Source organism: Dermacentor silvarum, chromosome 4 (genome assembly GCF_013339745.2).
Source record: "Dermacentor silvarum isolate Dsil-2018 chromosome 4, BIME_Dsil_1.4, whole genome shotgun sequence".
Classification (NCBI taxonomy): Eukaryota; Metazoa; Arthropoda; class Arachnida; order Ixodida; family Ixodidae; genus Dermacentor; species Dermacentor silvarum.
The window spans coordinates 64,594,161-64,619,213 of NC_051157.2; the positions used below are offsets into that span (position 1 = coordinate 64,594,161).

General features: G+C 46.4%; 1 protein-coding gene across 1 annotated transcript in view; it reads left to right on the forward strand.

The window, feature by feature from the left end:
* Positions 1-2,266: 2,266 nt before the first annotated feature.
* Positions 2,267-25,053, forward strand: part of LOC119448650 (Down syndrome cell adhesion molecule-like protein Dscam2) — an 83,033-nt gene continuing 60,246 nt past the window's right edge. The window contains exons 1-3 of the mRNA XM_049666446.1: positions 2,267-2,273; positions 2,564-2,742; positions 4,575-4,731. Of these exons, the coding sequence (XP_049522403.1) occupies positions 2,267-2,273; positions 2,564-2,742; positions 4,575-4,731 (343 nt within the window). The remainder of the gene's footprint in view (positions 2,274-2,563; positions 2,743-4,574; positions 4,732-25,053) is intronic.

Sequence of the window (25,053 nt, forward strand, 5' to 3'; positions counted from 1 at the left end):
CTCACGCAGATTAAAGCGGGCGCGCGTAGCTTATTGCACTTAAGGCTGTTCTGAGCGTTTCTCGCAACGAGCAAAGAACAAATGTCGCAAGCCAGTACACCAACTTGCACGCACGCACACGCGAACATAGATCTTGCGAACACGCGCAACACAGGTGCGTTGTTCAATGTCCCGGCGACACTGTCGTAAGCATAAAAAGCACCTTACGAAAAACTCTCCCAAAACGAACATTTCTTTTCATTAAGGTTGCAGGAAGCCATCGTGGTTTCAATTCCCTCCACACCCCGAAGAGAGAACGTAGCAGCGCGTGCTTTCATCCTGGTGTAAACATGGCGCACACCGGTTTCTCACACAGCACTAGTGTACGTAGAAAGCAAACAATGCGACGGAAGTCGCTCGCGCAGCGGTGGTACACAGGCACACCTGCTTCGCTTGGCCGAAGCAGCAAGTGCCGCGATAGCTTACTATTCAAAGCTGCGTTGCTCCGGCGGGTAACACGGGCCCGATTCGCCGTAGCTAATGAGATATTTTCTTGCCTTTGTTCGCCTAACAGCGCAGGAGCAAAGGGCAGCTCGCGCGAGACGTCGCTGCCTGCTTCGCTGCTCCCAAGTGGCTTTGTTTTACGCCACTCGCTCCGAGGAAGCCGCTTTCGATGTAAATGGTTCGTTAAACCCCAATTGTGCAACACAGGTCCTCTTAGTTTTCGCAGCACATCACTGACGGGCCGCGGCAAATCCGGAATGACGGTGAAGCAAGGCCGCTTCGTATTGATACCTAGAACTCGAGATGGAATAATCAGTCTGTCGTATCAAGTCAAGCCTCTTTTACGCGTCCTTTCTAGCCGCAGAGTGCTTTATTGGCGTGTCCGATTAGAGATACACGGTGGTTCTTGCAGGAGTCTTGCGCCTTCATCGGGCATAGCGTGATGGAGCGGAGGAAAATGAAAGAGGAAGCAAGTAGGACGGCGGTAGCACTGTCTAAGGAGAGAGCTGCGCAGCACGCTATGAAAAGGATAATTCGCGCTTTGAAGTTTTCTTCTCTATTGCTCATGGATTGTAATTATTGGAGCAACGATTATTTCTAAAGGCCAAATGCCAGAAACCTGTTGAGTAATGAGAAGAATAAATAAAAAAAAAAACGTTTTTTTTATGTGCCACAGCAACTACTGAACCTTGCTCTCGTTAACTGTGGCGCACCCACGTCGATTGCCCTTGTAAAGCGAACAATTTGTTGAGCCTTACTAGGAGGAGGAATAAACATTTATTGCGGAACCGAGATGGAATAATCAGTCTGTCGTATCAAGTCAAGCCTCTTTTACGCGTCCATCTTTCCCTTTGCTCATCTTTCTTTTTTTGATCATCTTTCCTGCCGGCAATTTTGTTGTAAACCAATGCGTGCCTGCTGTTTTCTAGTCGGCTTGGTGTTCATGTTAACATGAACGCTGCGGGGCAGAACCGACCATGTTAAAGAGACAGTGTAAGTCTGATTTGCAACAAGTACTTTGCGTCACCTTATGTCGTCTACCCCATGGATGAGGCGCCTTTTTTTTACCTTTTGGAAAGATGGAGAACAAGTTGAGCCTTACTACTGTCATTTCTTTTTAGCTGTGCGGTAGCTTGCTCATTGCATGGCGCTCAATAGCTTTCCCGTTTATGTCAGTTTAAATTGGATGTAGGAGCTCCTGAGGCAGCATTGCAGTGTTTCCATTTCGCAACAAGTGTATGGAGTAGACTGCTCATCGTTCGTAAGCGCTCTTTTCTACTTGCCGGCATCCTTCGCTAGTGATATATTCAGCATCAGGAATGGCTGGAATTTACTGTTACGAACAAGTTTAGCGTAAGAGCGGCTTGGAAATAGGGTCCCGGTGTGTATTCTTTCGACTTCGCTCTCCGTATAAGCAGTTGAAGTTTAGCGCCGGTCCTGCATTCTTCACACTCCTTTCTTCATAAAGCTTTCTTTCTTCGTCTCGCTAACATTCATCCTTACAGGGTAACCTCGCCTGCGATAGTTGGCTGACCCGATGGACACACTTGTCAAAATGCATCTAAATGCGGTCAGAATAAGAGGCCGTATAAGCTTTCCGTTCGTAAGTGTTCTTTGTCACTTACTGGTCACCCTCACGAATTATATGTCTAGCATCCTGATGCAATTCTGAATACAAAGCGTCTTTAATTCATAGGGGAAACCGATAGAGTAATGACGATACTTCACAAAATTAAAAAGCTACAGAGAGAGAGAAAGAGGGAGAGAGAGAGAGGAACCAGATATGAAAGGTGAGAGAGAAAACCCAGGGAGGTTAACCGGAAGATAAACATCCTGTTTACTATCATGAGCAAAGGGAAAGATGAAAATAAAAGCGTGTAGAAAACCAAGTGTACGAAAAAAATTCTGGAATGTCGAACTTTTCTAGAATAGCCACACAGCGAAGTTTACTCGTACCAGGCAATGGCATGTTCACACTAAGGATGCACACCGGTATCCATGAAATGTGCGTTTGCCTAATCAATTTTGATCACCGCATGAGCAATTCGAATGGTCAGCTGATTGCTTTATTTGCACGCAGGCTGTGTCCTTAGTGCAGTTCACCGCGGGGAGAATGGAAGCGGGCCCCGACTGGTGTTGGAACCACAGAACGTGGTGCGCTTTTCGAGTGAGACGGGTGCCGTGCTGCCATGTTCGGCGGAGGGACGTCCTGCTCCCGCTATCACGTGGCAGATGACTGATGGGAGCCCAGCCAACGACGTGAGTACGGGTCACAGAATGGAGAGTTCACTTTGGTCCTCAATTAGGGTCTCACTTGAATGGAACGTTTTTCTATGCGTAAATCACGTGTGGCGTTATTCGGTAGATCTTTGGCTTCATGGTAGCTCATGTTATCACGTTGTCTTTACTGTGAGCCAAAACAGGCATTGCAAACAACTAAGTGCCGCTCCCAGGATACTAACGCATAGCGTCCGGCGATGGCGTGCGATGCAACGCCACCCTGACGCTTGAGAAAAGGTGAAAAAAAAAGGCGCCTCATCCTTGGGGTAGACGACATAAGGTGACGCAAAGTACTTGTTGCAAATCAGACTTGCACTGTCTTTTTAACATGGTCGCTTCTGCCCCGCAGCGTGCATGCTAACATGAACACCGAGCTGACTAGAAAACAGCAGGCACGCATTGTGCCGACAAGAAAGATGATCACAAGAGCATGACAACAGAATTCGCGAAAGATTTCCGAAGATTAAACACCAGCCAGGGGCGAATTTAGGTGTTGCATGGTCTTTTTAAAGGGAGGAGAGGGGGGGGGGGGCACTGAAGAACCATGCTAAATCAATTTAGACCGGTGCAGTATAATTTGGAAGCTCGATTTTAATGTGTTTGGCAGAAAAATATTGATAATTTACTGAAAAAAAAATGCCCTCCCTTTCTTGAGTTCCGCGCTGAAGCCTCTGCGACGATAAGTAATTGGACGCATTGTCATGAAAACCTTTTGTCGAATAAAGTTGTACCTACCTACCTAAGCAATTTCCCCTATTGACGCTGTTTTTTGGCGCAGAAAACGTTCTCGAAATTGGGTTATTTGAGCCTTTGGTTTCTTTACGTGTCCTTTCTTGTCGACAAAATTAACTGGACCAGAGCCAACACTGTAAAAATCCATGGCCTTGACTTTCTGCTCTTTTCTGGCATACACAGTGCTCACTCTCTTCCTCTTTTCCTCTTTTATTGCGATAGCAATTATATGGACACTCAAAAGCAGATTTCTGCCGTCGGCGTCGCCGTCGCCGTCGCCGTGAGGTTCCGTATGACGTCAATGGAGATGAAATCGTCGCCGCGCGCCGCCGAACGCTGTATGTGCGCGCGAGGGACGCGCGCTTTCACGGGGAGTGAACGCACGGCGGAGAACAAACGCGCGTTCTGCGCCGTGCTCCCTTAAGGGCTGCAGAAGTAGGCGTCTCTTTCCTCCTTTACAATCACCATATATGTAGAGCAAACGCGCCTTCTTCCGACGCGCGAGAGACCGTGGGGGAGGGGGGGAGGGGGAGGGAAGGGAGGCGACGTTTAGCTGTGGCACCAAGTGCCTATTGATATCAGAGGCTCCGGCAACAGTCACCAACGCCGCACGCATTTTGAGCGAACGCGGGCAAAACGCCGACGGCGTCGGCAACAGTTCTGCGTGTTGCCGGTGCTGCTGCATGTCCAAGTTTATACAGCTGATAAAGCTAATATCATTACTCCGTATAGCTCTCTACAAATTTGCTATCGCAATTGATGCTTCGCCTTTCAGGTGAAACTGCGGCAACTTTTTTATTTCCCCTTTCTCTTACCCACAAAGTAGGGTATCAAACCGGACGTTCGTCTGGTTCACGTCTCTGCCTTTCCTCTTTGCTCTCTCTCTCTGGCTTACCAAGCCTCCTGTCTGAGTAAGACACTTTTGCTATCGCACAAGGGTAATTTACTAATAAAAGTATAGCCTAATTGAAGTCTCCCTGTTTCACGTTTTAGTGTTCCATCTTTAATGTTATTTTAGCCCTGGCGTCTCCCCCACTCTGTGCTCATGCTTTGTTTGGAATAACGTCGTGGCGCTGCAGATTTCCGGCGTCAGAGAGACCCGTCCGGATGGCTCGCTCGTGCTGCAGTCTTTCGGTCCTTCCCAGTTCAGGCCAGAGGTTCACTCGGCCACGTACCGCTGCGTGGCCTCCAACGCCCTGGGACTGGTCAAAAGCCGCCTCGTCCGCGTCCGAGCAGGTAGGTGCAAATAATTTCAGTCTTTTATACACAATTTAGGAGACGACTGTAAAGCGGCCACGCGCTTTACAGTCGTCTCTCACCAAAATGATTTACGAATTCGCGTATACGCAGCTTGGCCTTCTTGCATAGGTTTGTTCACTTCGGCTTTGAAGTCTACATACTGTTTATGACAAATGTCGTCAACAAGTATTTTTCCTTTGGTAAATTGTGGCAGGCTGAATTTCGAACCGGCTGTTTGCTTTCAGACTTCGGTGAACAAAAAGTAAGGCCACAGCTCTACCGGACATCTAAAGGTATCCATTGACTGTCCAGAAAAAAGACCAATAATAAAAGAAGACATGGCGAATGCAGTTTAAGCAGCTCGCATGCTTAGGCGGCGGGAGTTGTGACGTTATAACCTTGGCAACAGACCGCACGACCTCCGTCTCTCCTGTCTAGAGTGCTCTGGGGAAGCCAAGCAGTCGTGCGTGAACCAATCGAAGGCGATCCCTTATGGATATGCTGGCAGGCCAGGCGATATTACGTGCTTACGGGCCGGTCGTACGTGCTGTACAACCGGCCAGTGAGAAACACACACTTACGAACGAACCACTGTGACTGTTTTCATCGCGAGATAGAAACGCAAACGTCAGCGACTTGCCAATGGTGCTGTGAAACTGTTTTTAACCAGTGGCGTCCCTCCTAAAACGTACAGACCAACGAAAATCGTAGTGAACCGTTAGTGGGCTCTGTACAAAGGAGAGGTAGAGGCTGTACGTAAATTCACGCCAGCAGCATACTCGCACATACGAACAGCCCCGCATGTAACATAAGCTACACAAATTGGCAATAGCATGTCTTCGTCCCGTCGCTTGCCTCACTCCGAAGGATCTCCACGCATATACACTCTTTATCTCTTCGTATACGCTGTAGTTACAAGCAAAATAAGTCACCAGTTGAAAGCCTGGCGTGGGTCCCGTCGTCCTCTTTTCACTTGTCCGCTTCAAACAATGTTTAGCCTCAAAAAGTACTGCTGGGGTGAGTGCTGGAATTCTCTGCCTCGAAGTATTCGTGCCTTTGCCATTAGATAAGTTAAAGAAAAAAATATTTACTGTATGCAAGAAGATGTTGGTGCCTGTTAGACGGCGCCGGCTACTTCTCTTCTCGTAATTCATAGGTGAGCTCAGCTGCGATCGAAAATTCTTAGTCTTGCACGTGTACAGCCTTGTCATGTTTCTTTGTACGTCACCCATTCCCGTACAGACCAATCTCGGTTTGCATTATGTATATATACGAAAAGAAAGAAGGAACAACCAGGTAATATTTTCACTATTACGAATGCGCCACGTGAACTTATTTCATTCCTTGTCCTTCTAAAACACATTACATTTTAAATATGCGAGAGCTTGTCTTATTTATTAATTTTAGTTTTTGTCGTGTGGCGGATACGCTTAACGCTTTTGCGGCACGCTTGAACAGAGACGCAACTGTTCTTACGTCAACTTTCGTTTAACTCTAGATATTTTCGAATATTTATGCACATAACAGAGTGGAAGCAACGTGTAACACTTACTTCGGTTGATGTTTCCTCTATTTTTGACAAAAGAATAATGAGAACATTAACATCTTTTCGCTGTAGGGCCTATGCAGTAGATGCCAGCGCGGTAAGGCAAAAAAAAAAAAAAGAAGTGCAACTTAATAAATGGTGTCCGTCAAGAGAGTGTGATTTGGTTTTGAACCTCCACCAGGCAAACATCTCGCAGGGTCCGATCGAAGCTCTGAAACCTGGACTTCGTTCTCATATATTCCTGCCCGTTTCGAGCAGTTTAGTGTTGGTACTGTGTACGCAAACTTGAATTTGGTGTTTACGTTCGAGTCTACATCGAAGCGTGCCAAAGCGGATTGGTGGTGCCTCATATAGGAAAGCCTGTTTGATTGATGGGCACCACAACTTGCGCGTTCTCTCTCTCTCTCACACACTCTCACCCGAGTAGCTGATCGAGAAATAGATTTTTAAATTGCATGGTTGCCGGGAACGTGGAAAGATTAAGCAAGTGAAGACGGCCCCTAGAATGTCACGCCAAGCCACGTCATAGTGTGCCGCTCTGGTTTATTGAGTGCGCTGTTGGAAGAAGCCGCAAAATGTGCTACGGAAGGCAAGAAGAACGAGGGAAGAGCACGGGTTTTGTTGTTGAGCCAAAATGTAGCAGTCTCACGCATGCAGAAACTTCAAGCTACCTTCCTCCGCGCACCCCCCCCCCCCCCCCCCCCCGTTTCCCCCATTTTTCATATCTTTTTCTCTATACAACTTCAGACTATCTTTGTGCCTAAAAAACCAAAAAAAGAACTTGCAGGAATATATTTTTCGGACCATGCGCAAAGATGCTTCGAAGTACTGCTTGAATCGCATAAATTTTCGGCCTTATACATCGAACTTTTGTGAACAAAGTGTAGAAAGCAATAAAGAAAACGTGTATCGATTGAATCTGGGAACTTCGCCATTGCAATGCGAGAATTAAAAAAAAAGAAATAAGCAAAAAAAAAAAAAGACTACGCAAAAAAGGAAAAAAAAAAGAAGATATCCGAAACGAAAAAGCGTGCCACTCTTTTCAGTACAAAATTTGATCAATCACGTGCACCAGGATGAAAGAGCCCTGCAATTCGCGCTCTTCGCAGCTTTAAAAGTCTGCGATACGAATAAATTCGGTTCCTTTCTGTCTCTGATTGATCTTCAGTAAAATTTTTATTTGTTTTCGATTACTTAAGACAAACTCAACGTTTCGTTTTTCCTTTTTTTTATTATGCCTTCAAGCAAATATGTTAGTTTGGGACGCTTCATTGATTAGTGCCGTATTCACAGAAACGAGCGGCAAAGCAGAGCGCCCCAAGTTCGGAAAATAAACGAAGAAAAAAAAAAGCATCAAGAAATTAATGAAGAAAGCACCATGTTGTAAGTGCGCCTGTTTGGAGAAACGAGATAACCACTTTCATTTCAAACAAGACAGAAAAAAAAACATGCAAATCCAACGCACGTGTTGGAAGAATCTACGTGAAGCGAAGTTTTCGTGAAGCGGTAAATTAAACGGCTTTATACAACTAACGAAAATGCGTACAATTGTGTTTACTTTCATCCCCTATGCAACGTGTAATCAGCAATCTTGCACTGTTTATGTTCATCCACCACAGAGATGACAACCTTTAGTCTCCTATAAATCTTCATGTTAATCCACTACACCGCTCACAAGGTATGCTGAAACGCAATTTTTCATGTTAATCCACTACACCGCTCACAAGATATGCCGAAATGCAAACTTCAAGTCAGGCGTCGGACGCACAGTGTGAGACGTACACGCAGCGATGTCACATGTACGAATGCGCTGTATGATGCTCGTATGATGCCAGGGCAGGGTAGCAAACCGGACGCTCGTCTGGTTGAACTCTCTGCCTTTCCTCTCCTTGCTTTCTCTCTCCCACTCTTTCTCTTGTCAAGGGAAGGATGGTGGCGACAGGTGTATGCACAGAAAAGTGCGACCAGTGTCGAACAACGTTTTAAGGATTTTCTATAAATCTCGTGTTCCATTGGCGCAAGGCCATTCTGACCATTCACATATCAAACAAATAAATCAAAGAAAAGAAAGTAACTCAAAGGATCCGTTATATCACCATTATTTAACAGATCGGTGTGCTCGGTAAATATACATCACCATTATTCAACAGAGGGGTGTGCTTTGGAGATGCTTACTTGCACTACATTATCGCTCAGCATACAAGGGTTTTATAAGCCGGATCACTGGTACTCTCATTCGGCGCACATACAACCTTCGGATATATATCCACAAATTCATCCGTCGAGATATTGAACGACCCAGCAGGCAGCAGCCACGCCAAACCCGGAAGGTCAGGCTAAGAAAGCTTTGCGTTAATACGTAGGCGCGAGCCACATAGAGCGATACGGGCTTTGGGGAACTCGGCTCAAGCAACAGACGTTGAAGAAAGAAGAATTCACGAAAGAGAACTCCTTTTCTCAAAACATTGTGGTCCAACTGAGGCTGCATCCTCACTCACGTCCACCCCAACGGTAAAGAACACATTCTTCTAGCTTTGTGACCACCTTGCTTGACCGTTACGTTCATCTGTCATGTTGGCGCCAGGTAACATTATTTCCTGCATTAGTACACCAAGAGGTTGCTCGAAATACGTAACGTAAGTTCCCTTCTAGGTGTCCGGCGCGGTCAAGACGGACAGTTACCAGCGGAATGACTTGCGTGATACTTCGCTTACATGGCACATGTGCTGTGTAGCGGTTCTTCTATAGTGAACAACCTGGGGAGGTTGTGTGCGGACGAACGTACAAGGGCAAATAGAGGACGCGGACGAAGCCAGTGGACAACACAAGCGCGAAAGCCTGGAGTGAGTGGACATCTGGGGCTGGTGGCCTAGCTGACCCTGTGAAATGATCATCTTGTTTTACATTCGGTCTCCAAACTAGAACACTTATGCGCACATGGTCTTTCTTAAGTAATTGCTCGTTACTTTTTTATTTCTTCTTATTTATTTATCTGTTGTGTTTGAGTGATCTTCAATATGTCTTATCAACACGGCTAAAGCTCCGCGCTGTCTGCACGTTGCCCTTGGAATGCACGGTTCACGCATCGCAGGGATTCTCTGAATGACGCTGATGGCGGGGCTTACACTTGTATTCACGGACGCATCACTACTCGAGGCTGTTCTACGATCCCATCGACTGGAAGGATACGCGTTGTCCCGTGACTGCTCTAGGCACTGCGCTTCCGCTCTTCCTGCGGTGTCCCAAGAAACCTCAACGCCAGTGCATTTCAGTGGACGCTGAACGTTTTCCAAATTACAGCTCACGAATTGCGGGGAGCGCCCCTGAAGCGCAGTTTATAGAGGCAGCCGTGCCCTCCACGTGATATCGGTGAGGGGACGTGTGTTTGTGAATTCAGCCGTAACACCTTCAACCGCAGGGTGAAAGAATCGTTAGCTTGTAGAATGAAGAGTGGCCGCTCTGCCACTACAGGTTTTGCACTGAACGAATAAGACCCTTTCGGGGATGCACTATGTTCACGGCGCGCCCACGCTGCGAGTTTGTCCTCTGTTTTGGAACCAGTGGACACATGCAGTACAGAAAAAAAAAAGTGAAATGCAGTATAATATAAATATGCTTGCTGATAAGCACTGCGATGTTATACAAAAGCCAGGCTAACAAGTGACAGAGAATGGATCGTCTTTTCTGTTTCCTTTCTGTTCACGTTTCTTATACGCACGCATGCTTAACTGCAGCCACTGAAGCCACCAGTGCGCTCGCAGCAAAAAAGTGAACAGGAGCAAGAAGTGCTCGGTAATGTAAGAAAACCTATCTCGCTCGAAAGAAGCACTCGAAAAAGTAGAATGAAATGCACGCTTCCCTGGAATAAATCTGGCCAGTCCGTCTTGCATTGTGCGCACTGGTTCACTGCCTTCAGTTGCCGTATATTCGGGCGCTTGCCTTTCTATATATGTGCCCTATGAAGACCAGAAAGTTTATGTATTGACCCTTGCGCGTGCATCTCGTTGTTTTGTGCAAAGCCGGCGTCTTTTTATACCGACCTGCTGTGCACTTTGTAAGTGCACTACAAGAGCTTTTGCATGTAGCTCGTGATTTTGTCAGGCAAAGCTGTTTGCTATTCGTCCCGGTGCCATACAGGGCCGGACTCTGCCGGATAACAGGCCTTCCTTGGCATCATCAGAAAAACGTGTTTGTAAGCAGTCAAACCCAAGCACACGTGAGCATCACGAAAAAACGTATATATATATATATAAAGAAAAAGAACGTTACGGCTGGGTCAAGCGCTTTACCACGACCCACGACCGGAATTGACCAAGCGGATGTGTTTTCTCACTTTTGTTTTCTTGCTCACGCTTACTGCCTGTGCTATTTCATTGCTGTTGCTCTTTGAAGCAGAAGTGGCTTGGCGGACGAAGCTTTTCATACGGAAAAAGAAAATGGCTGCACATTTCCGATCAATATTTCCGGCATGTCACTTTCAGCGCGCACCGATTGGCTCAGACGTCAAGAGAGGTTGCAGCTGAAGTAAAGAAGTTCGCGGGTGCACTTTCCGATCAGCGTTATTTTCACGTCACGTCCTTTGCTTTGATGCGATGGAAGCATGAACTCCGTGACGTCGAGGAGTTCGTGTTGCCATCGATACATTCGTGGCTTCAGAGATCCCACCCGCCGGTTTTTCCCAATCACGGAGGTAATTACACACTCGTATAGTTTAATGCAAAAATTACTGAAGCGAAAACTGGAACAAGAGTTTGCATGAACCCGTATGAGAACTATGGGCATACATAGCAGACGGATTTGTCCAAAGTTCGACTTTGTAACTGCGAATGTTTCAGTTTTTTCCTCTTCTCGTAGAAATCATCTTTTTTGCTGCTTCTAGTATCCAAGATTACCGCAAATAGCTTTATCATGGCGAGATTTTTTTTCCAAGCATGATCGGCATCTCGGCGCACGCACTCTTAAAGAGCTGTTAATTACTATGTGCACACTCAACATTTTCCGATAAACTAAACATGGTGTGAATATTACGAAGATGTGTACTGTATACAAAATTTGGCAGAGTCAAATAAATCTGTAAAGAGCTGCAACTTGCGCCTTCAGCGATGCACTGCCAGGTCATATAGCAGCACATGTGTTACCGCTGATTACCACTGTTCAGCTGAACGAGTGCATGACAGTAAAGCATATTATCCCTTCCAGTGAAGCATCACGGGAAGGGGTAATAATACTTTATTTTCTTTTAAATTATTTTTCTCATTTTGCCCCAATTTATTGAATGTCTAGTAGCATCACTTAAATAACACAATACCCGTGCCCTCCTAGTCGTGATTTAACGCAAGTGGCCGGACTGTCCGTACAATCAAACCGGGACGCCGGTAAGCGATCCGTCGCACGTGTTTTGTTCATGCTTACACTGTTCAATGCTTGGTAAGAGAAACAAGTTTTGTGTTCCGCACGGCCTAATTCACCGAATTCACTAGGCTAGGAATCAGTAAGCGTCACTCAATGTCCACAAGCCATAAAAGCTATAATCCCACATTTAGGAAAAGCAAAGCGTGTGACACAGGTGACAAAAAGACAGACGAAGAATTGGTACTGTGTCTCTCCGCTGTACACAGTTGATTATGCCGTACCAAACAGGCCGAAGTATTCACCCTCGTGAGCTCACACTCCCTTTCACGTTCTCTGCCGTCCTGTTGCGTAGTTCTTGCTGTATTTCCGCTGTATCTCCGAAACACTGTGCTCGCCAACCTGTGTCAATACGCTACCGATATCGCGTGCCTGGCTCACTCGCCGCGAGACCCGGATATACGCGTTCGCCAACCGCAGAAACAAGCAGCAGCTTTGTGAGCTCACGCACGGGCGTTCGCAAGAGCGAGAGATCAACATCGGATGCTCATCAAGCTCTCTGTTTGCGCCGTCGAAGTGCGCTAATGCCCTCGTCTACGCATTATTTTGTTTGCCTTCTTTCTCCTCCAGTCGCGATTGCATCTTCGCCTCAACTGCGATGCAGCGCTTTCGCGCCAGTTTCTGGGAGAAAGCACCCGAGAAAGCCAGCAACAAACAGAGCGTATATAGGGAGCATCTCCGTTACAGGAACGACGCTCCGCTCGCGTGTCATCGCAAGAAGCAAAGCAAAACTCGCAAAGAATAGGCAAGCAGCCCGCCGCTCGTCGAGCGTTATTCTAACCGAGGAAGAGGCAACATTTGTCGCAGGTCGCTCGTCGCGCTAATATCCGTAATCAGAGCGAGGCGACGAAGGGTCGTCCCCCGTGCCTGAACTTTCCTTTCGCCGGAGAATGATGCCCGCTGCCGGCCTCGTCGCCTGCAGTGTACGTCAGCAAACAGGACGGCGCCAGCGTGGCGGTGTGTGAGAACGGGTATATATGAAACCGGCGGGCGAGACGACAGACAAGCAGTGGCTCGTTTGCACCCCCAAACCCCGTGCAGTTGGCCTTCCCCCCCCCCCCCCCCCCCCCCCGCTTTCCCCTCCATCTCTTAACGCTCCTTTGCTCATTCCCACCCCGACCGATTTTCCCTGTCCACTTGTCGCGCAGTAAGAGGCGGTGGTCGTTGAGAGATGCATCCTCGGCGGTACCGTGTGAAAAAAAGAAAAAAAAAGGAAGAAAGGAAGAATGGACAAAGATGCAGAGCCAATAGAACGGTCTTCGAAGAGGCAATATACGTGCCATGCACCAGAAACCTTTTGTGATGGAATAGCCTTTCCTGGGCGGGAAGCATGAATAATAAAAGAAAGAGAGCCGCAAATTAGAGAAGTGTCGGGAAAAAGCTGCCGGGGCAATGTTCCATGATTTTTCGGTCTACGTTTCCTGGCGACGTGCGTAAGCTGGTTTCTCTTTCATCTTTACGTTATCACAGTGACGAGTAAGCGATAAGGGAACACACGCGAGAAAAGAGAGGAGAAGGAAAGACGCGTGCTCTTTTGTCCTTTGAGGGTGAGCTTGTGCATTGCATTAAGCAGTTTTATCAGTGTACTCCACGAACATTAAACTGGTCGGCCTTTACCTGACGCGCGGCAACATGACATTGCAAGTAATAGGAAATTTGATCATAGCTCGCGGTATTGAAAAAGGGAAGGAGGATCATTGCTCTAAGACGTACAGTGGATCAGTGAATTGTGTTGTTGTTTCGCGTGGACGACATTCTGTTCATTGAATCATTGAACAGATACTGTGCATTACTTTAAGCTGTATCAGACACCAAAAATGGAAACAAAATTAAAGATGTCATGAGATGCCCTCAGATTTTGATGGCAAGAAACACAAGTAACCAAATGCCTGGTAGTATTCCTTTATCGATGCTTTTATCCGGCCGGCTGCTTTCGGAGACATCGCTCCTACGCTATGAATTATTTATATTACACTTTACAGCAACAGTCTCGCCTGTCAAAACCTCCCCCCCCCCCCAAAAAAAAAAAAAAAAAAAAAACGGTGCAAGTGCTTGACTCCCATCCTCGTTATTGAATGGTCCTCTTTCTGCGCTCACGTGACCAGCATTGATGCAAATAAATAAATAAATAAATAAATAAATAAATAAATAAATAAATAAATAAATAAATAAATAAATAAATAAATAAATTAGCTACAATGTTCTTCGCATAACTTGTAAAAGGATCTACTGGCGACAGACTTGTTTTTATTGCATGACTTATTCATGCATATCGCATAACTCATTAGGCACTTTATATGCAGTGTGCAAAACATCGCGCTCGTGAAGTTCTCTCGCCGCTGCTTTTTTTTTCTTTATAAATTTTTTTTCAACAGGTTGTGTCTTCCCACTTGTGCCTTGAGCTTTTTAACGTCGAGAGACCGGGAGTCCTCGCATCCGCCTCTTTTTCTATATATAGCACTGTTTTGCGGAAACAGTGCTGAAATATGTTCCAGCAACTGCTTTGTATGTAAGCATATGACTATGATTTGGGCTCGTTAGGACAAGATCTATCTTCTGCTACGACGTGCGGCTGCATCTTGGGCATTTGACTGCGAGTTCATCCTATGGTTTCCTTTGACGGCGTTCACGCGCTTTGTCGCGATACGCGCATACGTCTAGCTTCAGTGGGTCTATTTTTATGACAGTGCATGTTCAGCAATGCTGGGGATGAATTGCAACTAATGATTGAGGGCCTTAACCGAGAAAGTGCAAGAGTAGGGCTGAAGATTATTGTGCAGAAGACAAAGCTAATGTTCATATAGCCTTGCAAGGGAACAATAATTCCCTATCGCCAGTCAGCCTCTAGAGGATGTGCAGGAGTACGTTTATCTGGGTCATTTACTCGCAGGGGACCCTGATCATTAGAAGGAAATTGACAGACGAATAAAAATGGGTTGGAGCGCAGACAGCAAGCATTAGCAAATACAGACTGAGCTTACCACTGTCGTTGAAAATAAAAGTGTATAATCATTGCATTCTACCGGTGCTAACATATGGGGTAGAAACTTGGAGGTTAACAAAGAAGCTCGAAAACAAGTTAAGGACTGGGCAAACAGCGATTGAACGAAAAATTGCTCGAAAACAAGTTAAGGACTTGGCAAACAGCGATTGAACGAAAAATTCTAGTCGTAATGTTAAGATACAGTTAGAGAACAGTGTGGATCAGAGAGCAAACGGGGATAACCGATATTCTAGTAGACATTCACAGAAAAAAAAATGGAGCTGGGTAGACCATGTAATGCGTAGGGAAGATAACCGGTGGACTATTAGAGTTACAGAATGGATGCCAAGGGAAGGGAAGCACAGTAGGGGATGGCAGAAAATTAGGTGGAGTAATGAAATGAGGAAATTTGCAGGCGCAAGTTGGAACCAGCTATCGCAAGACAGGGAAAATTGGAGATCGCTGGGAGAGGGCTTCATCCTGCAGTGGACCTAAACATAGGCTGATGATGACGACGATTCAAAGACTCGCGTGCTTGAAGATTTTCTAGCAGCTACTTTGATCGAACTGGCTATCGCTAGTACAAACGTGGAGAAACCCATCTCCAGACAACTGTTGACGGCAATGCGTTAGCATTGAATCAATATAGCGATACACCATATTGTCGCCGTGGTAACAAGTCATGGATGAGGTGTGTACTGCAGCGTGACTCCTCTTTCGCGCTTCCCTAAGAAGACTCAGCGACACCTAGCGTCGCCGCTGCGAAGCCGCGGCGTGGCCTCCGAAATGCCTGGCGCAACGATGCGTGCGAACGCCGTGAAACGCGTCATGCGTCAACCAGGCTCCTCTCTCGTGCTTCGATGATGATGATGATGATGATGATTTATTGGCATCCCCTTTGAAACGGGGCGGCGACAAATAGTCACCTAGCCTGCTTGATTTAATCAGGTATACTATACATGTTCTTTATCTTGCATTTTTGTATACCTATCATTATTTTTCTTTTTCAAAAATTTACCTTGTACCGCTGCCTATGATTTTAAGAGATCAGGTCGCATCCATCTTTTCCCTACTTTTTTTCCACCAGTACTCTAATCGTCTCTTGCTGATCTCTACGGCTGATCTGTTTATGTTTCCTTCCACTTTAAACCCAAGCGCTTCTGGGAGTTGCACGTTACCTACGGTTCTCGCTGGGTGGATCCCGTCGCATTCCATTAGGATGTGCTGAGTGGTCTCTGGATCTTTACTGCAGCATACACATGTCTCATCTAATTCCGAATATTTGTTCCGATATGTTTTCGTCCTTAGGCAACCGGCTCGAGCCTCAAATAGCAAGGCACTGCCCTTTGTGTTATCGTACAGATTTTCCCTTCTAATTTCTTTCTTCTCATTCTTGTAAATCTCCATTGTCCTTTTCGTTTCCATTCTTTGCATCCAATTCACGGTCTCTATTTCTCTCACTTTCTTTCTGATGACCCCTGGTTGTCTATTTACAGTTTCGATTATCCTGTACTTGGTTGCCAACTTCCTTGACCTCTTCCTCCATTCTGTGTCCACGCTTTTCATGTAGAGATACTTGTGCACTTTAGCTGCCCATTTATTTTCATCCATGTTCCTGAGCCTTTCTTCAAAACTAATTTTGCTTTGTGCTTCTCTGACTTCAAAAGAGGCCCAACCCATGTCTCCATGCACTGCCTCATTTGTCGTATTACCGTGTGCTCCCAAAGCCAACCGGCCTACTGATCTTTGGTTAACTTCCAAACCCGCCAATATATCCGATTTTAAGCATATAATGGCATTTGCGAATGTTAGCGCTGGCACCATAACTCCTTTCCAGATTCCACGCACCACCTCATACTTATTGTGGCCCCACAGGGCTCTGTGTTTCATTAATGCTGCATTCCGCTTCCCCTTTATTTTCAGATTATCTTGGTGGTTGATTGAGTAATTCTTTCCTTCGTTTATGTGTACGCCGAGGTACTTATATTGCTTCACTATGGGTATTACTTGCTGTTGAATGGACACCACGAAGTTACTCGTGTGCTCATTAAAGATCATAATCCCTGATTTCTCTGTGCTAAACTTAAGGCCTAGATTTGTCGCTGCGTTCCCACAGATATTCGCAAGTATCTGTAAATCTTTTTTATTGTCCGCTAGTAGCACAATGTCGTCTGCGTACATCAGTCCAGGGATCTTCTGTTGCACCATTTGTCCATTACGCATGTAGGATAAATCAAAACCTAATTCGCTGTTTTCCAGTCGTCTTTCTATGCCCTTGACGTAAAGCGTGAACAACAATGGTGACAGAGGGCATCCTTGCTTCAATCCTTGGTGAATTCCCACCATTTCATTTCCTTTTCGGCCTTCCCATGCCACTTGTACTTGGTTGTCTCGATATATCTCCCTCAGCAGCTCCACGAAATCGTCATCTATGCCTTCGTATTGAAGAATATCCCACAACAATTCTCTGTCTACGTTGTCATAAGCTCCTTTAATATCTAGAAATGCTATCCATAAAGGTCTTTTCTGAGCTACTGAAATCTCTATGCACTGAGTTAGTACAAACATATTGTCTTCTAAGCGTCTGCCTGGCCTGAACCCATTCTGTAGTTCCCCCAATACACCGTTTTCCTCCACCCACTTCGACAGTTCTAATTTTATGGCTTGCATTGCCATTCTATATATCACCGACGTTACTGTAACTGGCCTGTACGAGCTCGTCTTATCCTTATCTCCTTTGCCTTTGTAGATAAGATTCATCTTGCTTTCACGCCATCCAACGGGAATATTCTTTGTTCTAATCACTTGCTCTATGGCATTAGTCAGCAGTGCCTTGCTTTTTGGACACGTTTTGGACACATTCTGGGCACGCTGCGCCGTCTTGTGGCACTGCCGCGAAATACGCACGTGGCCTCGGAGACTAGAAGCGTGGCGCACCGTTGCCTGCGAGCACTGAGATTTGTTCCCTCCCATGCCGCACACTCAATGATACATACTCAATGACACAAGTTGGCAACAAAAGTGGTTCATTGAAGACCAGCACAGACCGAGTGGCGCATACCTACGGCTCCAAGTGGGCGTCAAAGAGTTTATCTTCGAACACCGGTGCCTATACGCAGTCACACATCTACAGTGACGCATGTCGGGGTGAAAGAGGTTCGTTGAAGAACGCCACGTATGTACACATTGGCGCATCATATTCAGTGACCCCAGTTGGCCCATTGGTTGGTTTCAAACCCTGTTAACCTCAGCACAGCAGCCCGGTGAGGTAACCATTCGACCACGGACTACCCAGTTACCCAGGTAGGCCGAAAAACGGTTAGATGAAAACATAGATACAAGGATACAATCACAGACAGACAAACAGACAGACAGGCAGGCAGGCAGGCAGGCAGGCGCCGGAAAATGCGCGAAGTACCCTAAGAATGCTAGCGTATTAAAAGGTGTAGGTATTTTTTGATATTGCACTCAAACTAGGTGAACGCGAAAGCTATGCGCCTTGTGAGCAATAAATGTGTGCGTGTCGAAGCAGACGGAGAGAGAAAGAGATATTTTCTTAATGGATGCTGGAGACGTTTACCTAGCCATACGCCTGGATGACACTACATATGATAAGGATGACGCATGAAACGGCCCTCTCATACACCACACAGACGTTCACGCCATAAACATGCCCGAACGGTACCAACAAATGTGTCTTGTTTAGGCCAGATGATGGTGATGATGATGATTTAAAAAATGGCACAGGCCCATTGTGTGTGTGTGGGGGGGGGGGGGGGGAATGGACCAAAAATCGGGGGATATTACGATTACAAAAATAGCAAGGACAATATTAATGATTGTAAGAAACCAACCACAAGTGAAGGGATGGCGTAACAGATTACTCAGGTCTTGCGTTAAAAGCGGGATCGGCTAATTCTCCTCCTTCTGCTTTCTCTTGTTCATTCTTCTTCATTTTCTTCTTTATTTTTTTCTGTGTCAGCTGATAAGAGTTCATCACTGCTACGCCATGGCTGTTATATTTACGCCACTCAGGTCTTGATTGATCTGAGCTTGATTTGTGTATTTATTCTTTGTTATATTTTTTTTCGTTCTGTCTTCTTCACCATTAGTATTATTTTCCTGTTCATGTCATCTAACACACTTTATCTGAAGTAGCAAGCCCTGCCTAAAGCAGGGATGACATCTTCAGATTCCATTGAGCTCTTTCCTTTCTCCCTCTCTTTGTGGAAAGAGCATTAGCAGCACTCCTACAAGGTCCAAAAACAAAACGCAGCTCGAAGAACCTGCCACGCTAACTTGAAGCAGATTTGAGAATAGCTCTTGGGGCCACCGAGCTCCTGCCAGACGCACAAGACATTATATAGGTCATCGCACACTTCGCGCTCGTTGAAAAGCGGTGGTTCAGCTGCGCGCCAGCGACTCTCTAAGCGCTTTTTAAAGATTTGGAGCTAAATATTATGATAGCTTTAGCCGAAAAATGCGCCTGCCTAAAATGATAAGTCGCATCACTAGTTCAGACTGAAGAGAACGGCAAGGATAAAGAAGTTAACGAACATGTCAGGGCTGATATAAAGAAAAAAAAATTCGTCGGCCCTTCCCGTACCGGGAACAAGGGGGCACGCGAAGCTTGCCGCAGCCTCACAATTGGATGTCGTGTTCCCTGGCCTCGGGGTTCGCTGCCCTTCGTTCACGCTCGGCTTTGGTAAGACGGGCCTTTAATGTGGGATCCGCTTACGAGCCTGGGTTTGGGCTGCCTTGAACGCAGAACCAGCACGGCGAGCGCGAGCCTCCTCCCGGCGACGTTCGCCTGTTCGCGCCTGTTCTGCCGCCGACCGATCAACGCGAGGCCCTCCCATCCGTTTGCCGAACGTGCATTGAAAAGGAGACCCAACGCAACGCGCGAGAGGCCCTTTCCTTCACTTGCCCTTCCCCGAGCGCTCACCCGCTCCTGATTGGGTGCTCCCGTCACGTGTTACGGGCGCGCGCCTCACGCGTTTCACCAGCGGTCTATTCTTAGCCTTTCCCGACGTTTTCCTTCACTTGCGCCAGACTTGCGTGAGGCGGGTTTTTTGCGGTCATACCTTCAACGGCACCGACACTTGTGAGGCAATACAAGCTTCGCTAGGAAAAATTATTCTTCCCTTCCACCCCTTGAAGATGGTCGAACAGCGAAGCTGTGTTAGGTGCGCCTAGTGTTATGAGTGTTACATGCGCATGTGTTGCACGTGATGCAATTGAGTAAACACATGTAAACACATATCTATAACAAGACGGCAAGTTGGGCCACTTGATTGGAATTCATCGTAAGGATCGTAACAGTGCAAACAAGACACGGACAAAAGGAAGGAAAATCGACAACACGGCGCTGACTCTCAGCTGATATTTTATTGAAGGATCGTCTAACATATAAAATAAATTCAAAGAACCATGACATGCGCAAGACACAGTGATACATCGAGGCCGTGGTGACAAACTAGACATAATCAAGAGCTGCAGAAGTAATGAAATTCCTTGTCATGAAGAGCGATTGACGGTTCGCTGATCTTCCGGAGCATTGCAAGTCCTGCGGGTGTCGCCCCCTTTTTGACAAGGCTTCTATCATCTTTAAACACACTAACCAATTGACAAGAGAAATCGCTGAGGCATACAATATAACGATTAGGGGCAAGGCATGTATCAGCGAACAGTCAATCGCTCTTCATGACAAGGAATTTCATTACTTCTGCAACTCTTGATTATGCCTAGTTTGTCACCATGGCCTCGATGTATCACTGTGTCTTGCGCATGTCATGGTTCTTGGAATTTGGTATATATGTTAGACGATCCTTCAATAAAATATCAGTTGAGAGTCAGCGCCGTGTTGTCGATTTTCCTTCCTTTTGTCCGTGTCTTGTTTGCGCTGTTACGATCCTTACGATGAACATATCTATAACACGAACTTATATTGAAACGTTGCCAGGCGAGAAGAGGTAGTGACTTCCGAAGCTACTCGACGAGTGTCCAGTTCTCTGGTCGAAACCTGCCGAGCCACCGGCAGAGGCATCGGCTGCAGTCACGGACATCGCGTGCGTTGGCGCAAAGGCAGGGAAACGTGGACGGCGTCGGCAGCAGCTCTGCACGTTGCACGTTATCCGCAAGGGCGCACCGAACAGAAACAGCTTCACTTATACCCATCGCCTAACCTCCTCGCGCCCAGCGCGCCCTCTAATTGGTCACATCCTCCCCCAGTGCGCCTCTCCTCTATTGCTGATCACGTGACCTATCCTCCCCTTGTGTGGCTCTCATCCTCTTCTGGTCACATGACCTGCGTGACACCGGCGGACGGACGGATGGCGCAGCCTCGACCTACAACAGCTCCGTTGTTAAAAAAGAGAAATATGTAACAGAAAAAGGAATGATTTTGTCGAATTGTGCCTAGCCCCTGGAAAGGAAAATGGTACTCGAGTGACGAACAATCTTTGGTGTATATAAATAAAAAAGAAAGATGATCGACACCTGCTGGACTAGCTTCTTTCTTCAAGTTGAATAATCTATGAACACTTTTAGAAATCATGCATCAATAACAGTATGAGAGGAGAGCGAAGGTGAAAGACTCCCAAGAATTTCCAAATACATTTCAAGATTACTCAAGAACTGGCTAAATAATAAAGAAATCTTAACATTTTATATACAATAATGTAACATGCTGTATCTGCGCTGGGTCTACCTACTATCTGCTATGTTTCACTTTGATCGGCCGCGGGACCCTCTTGTTGTTCTTTTTGGTACGGGTTAAGTGATTTGGACGCCTGATCTTTTACGAAGGCAAAAACTTTGCGTGCATGGCCTGACTTATCATCGCAGAGCAGAAAGCTGCGCGTGCTATATTGATATTCCTTATCAACAGACGTCGACGACTGCTTATCCTTCTGATACCCGCAAATGGAAAATTTGTCTTCCATGCATTGAAGACACATTTGTACAGCGTACATTATCTATACATTCTCTTGCCTTTACAGCCATCCCCGTTCCACCACGCAGGGTTGCCAACCCAACCGGCGATCTGTCCTGCTAACCTTCCAGCCTTTACTTTTTTTTTATCTCTCCCTCTCTTTTTCACATCGACAGCTCTACTTATGCCCTTGCCTCGATATCTTTTACTGCCTGTCAGGATTCATTGTAAAGGCGTTTACGAACGTAATCACTTATGACGCCTGCATGGCGTCACCGAAGGTAACGTTTCACCTGGAGCACCCACCTGCGCTTCCAAGATTTCTAGCAAATTGTTTAAGTAATTACGGGCTTCGGAATTTCACAAGGAGCCTTTCAAGCAGTTCACCAATATCAAAATCCTGTGATAAACTGTGACATGCTTTTAACAGCTCACCGATATCAAAACCCAGTGTTAACGTTTTAAGAAGGGTTTTCAAATAAAGTTCTGCCCATATCAACATATGCTACGCTCGCAATATGCAAAGCTTCAACCCTCTACCTATACTCATCGGATCGGATTGATATTGGCTCGTGTACACACCGAGGACAGGATGGAGGACAGCCATGACGAAGCAGTGATGAACGCTTATCAGCTGACACTGTAAAGAAAATAAAACGAAAATGAGAATAAATGAGACAAAAGGGACGAGGAGGGCAAAATTAGCGGCTCCCGCTTTTCACGCAGGGCTGACTAATGTATAACGCGTTACTTCACTTACGACTGGTTTCTTTCGTCTCTTCCAGTTTCTTTCATGTTTTCATTAATCTTGTTGTTATCGTATTATCACCTGATTCTTGGCCAATCCCTCACAGTGGATCTGCGCCATTTTTGAAATCACCATCGTCGTTGTTGTGGTATTCATCATCATCACCATAACTTGTTCGGAGGAGACCGCACGATCGCACACAATAATGTAGATTTACTGCTCTCAAACCAGGCCAATCATCTGTGTTTCCCTCGGCCAGCAGCAAGGAGGAACAAAGAGAGAGGGAAAAGGCAGGGATATTGACCACCCAGCAAAAGCGCCTGGTTGGCTATCCTTAAGTTAGGGGCGGGAAACGGGGGATAGAATTGAAAGAGAGAGAGAGAGAGGAACCAAAGAGGCGGAGAATTCGTGCAGACGCACGGACAGCGCCAAGCAGCCAGATGTGGTCGCGCAGGCCAAATCGCACTCAAAGAGCACAAAAGTGCCTTCGTTGTCTTGTGGGCCGACGAGCAGTGAGGCTGAAGACGCCTCAGGTGGCCTATGATAGAGCATTGTGCCATTCTTATCGCTTTTTTTTTCTTTCTGGCTTTTTTTTTTGAGTACTTTGAGTAAGCACTGGCGACTTTTTTGTGAGCTGCCAAGCGATGGCGCCGCGCAGTGTTTTCCCGAAAGGGAAACGCTGGCGCATGCGCCTTGTTCCGGGACTAAGCGCAATTACTCATTTTCACGAGTTGCTTCTTTCAAACTATTCGTAACTGTTAAAAATCCCCGAGAGACCGCGGCCTCTCGACGTTCGGAATGGGGACGCAGTATTGATTTCTCCACGAGAGCTGGAATCGGTATAAATGAGCGCTGTCGAACCGAAGCTAGAGAAGCTCAAGCTCCAAGGGCGCGCTCCATTCGAATTGTCACCTGCAGGTCTTTTTGAAGAAAAATAAGAGAAAAAGTCGGGAATGAAAAAAAACAAATAATTTAGAAATGCGAAATCATACAGGCACCGACAAATAAAAAAAAAATAAATAAAGCCCGACAACGTGCCTATAGCTTCGACCACCAGAAGGTCGTGAAAGGCGGTTCCCCTGTGAGGCTTACAGTTTATTTCTTTCTCAAAAACTTCGGTCTGGGAGGCAGACGACGCGCTGCCGAAGAGAGACTCAGAACGAACGTAACGGTGCGTGGACAGACTTTCGAAGTAGAGGACTCAACGGGGGGGGGGGGGGGGGGGGGGGGGGAGGCGTTTGTTAAAGGAAGGGAGGCGTAAGTAAGGACATAGGCCAGGCGTCGAGGCCATGCTGCGCGCATTGAAGGCAACTTTAGAGCGTTTCTGGAGCGTAACGCTCTCCGAAAAAAAAAAAAGAAGAAGGAAAGAGTAAAGAAAGCGAAGGCTGCTCGCTTGCTTCACGACGGCAGGGACTGAGCAAGGACCGCCTCGGCGCGACACTCGGATCGCCTTGGCTAGGGTTTGGCTTGCCCGTGGGCGCTATCTCTACCAGCCGTTTTGCGCCGGGCGTCGTTCATTGCACCGAGCAGAAGCGCGCGCCTGGCACCGAGCTGATAAAAGCGGTTTTGATAGACGGCGCGGCTGTGGGGAGAGACCGCGCCTGTTTGAGGGAATGCTCGCTGCTTGCGCGACGAGCAGCGTGGGAGCTGGGCAGATATACGTCACCGTGGAGAGGAGAACCGCAGACCTGTTAATGAGGCGACGAAGGAGCTGGTCGAATTAAGTGCCTAAGTGCCCGGTTTGTAAGGAAAGCTAGATTAAGTAGCTGTAAGATTAAGCTGCAGTTGAAGAGATTCCTTGGGGTTAACGCGGAAATTCGCTGACGTTTGATTAGTTTCCTCAGAGTGAGAAAAGCTAGACAGCGTTTAGAAAAGCTTATCTTAGAGGTGAACGCGCCTCGAGTTTCCTTGTTCGTACAATAATGCAGTGCCTTAGCTGGGTCAGCGATAAGCCGCACTAGACCGAGCCTCGCTTTGTGGCTAAGAGTCTGAAGTTTCTAAGCATGACGTGGAACCTAGAAGAGCAGTCGGTTTAGCTGATGCAAGAGAACATTTAATAGAATAAAAAAAAAGAAGTGCCGGAAATGCGGAGTACACAGATAGAAAAATTTGCATTGATTCGTGGCAGCCCCTTAACTCTTGGATTAAGAATGCGTAATGAGCACATAAAGTGAAAGTATTCTACACGTCTTTGTTCCCTACGCGTTCCCATCTACCACTTGCATTGTCTTATGCGAGATCTCTTGCGCAGTTTCCTTTTTTTTTATAAAACTATGACAATCTCATGCGCGTTAGCAGGTTTACTGTATTTAACTGATCTTCAAGACGACTGCGCCTACCGAATTTGTCAAGTGCAACGGTGGACTCTCTGTAAGCATGAAAGACTTAGAGACCATCTTACCACATTATAGATTTCAAAAAAGATAACCGTATAGCCCACATATAACAGATAAAAAGTATAAGACCTAAAGTCCATAAGCCTGCATACGCATACACAGTCTGTGTGCAATATAGACGAATGTTCTTAAAACTCTTGAGCATTACTCTACAGAAAAATGTAATCTTCAAATAGAAGCTTCGTAACATATTCCGTATTAATCCGCGCACTGAATTCTATTCAGTATTGCAGCTTTAAGCGTGCAATGTGCAACACAGGATATATTTACATAAATGTTTGCGAAAATGTTTGGATAAATGTT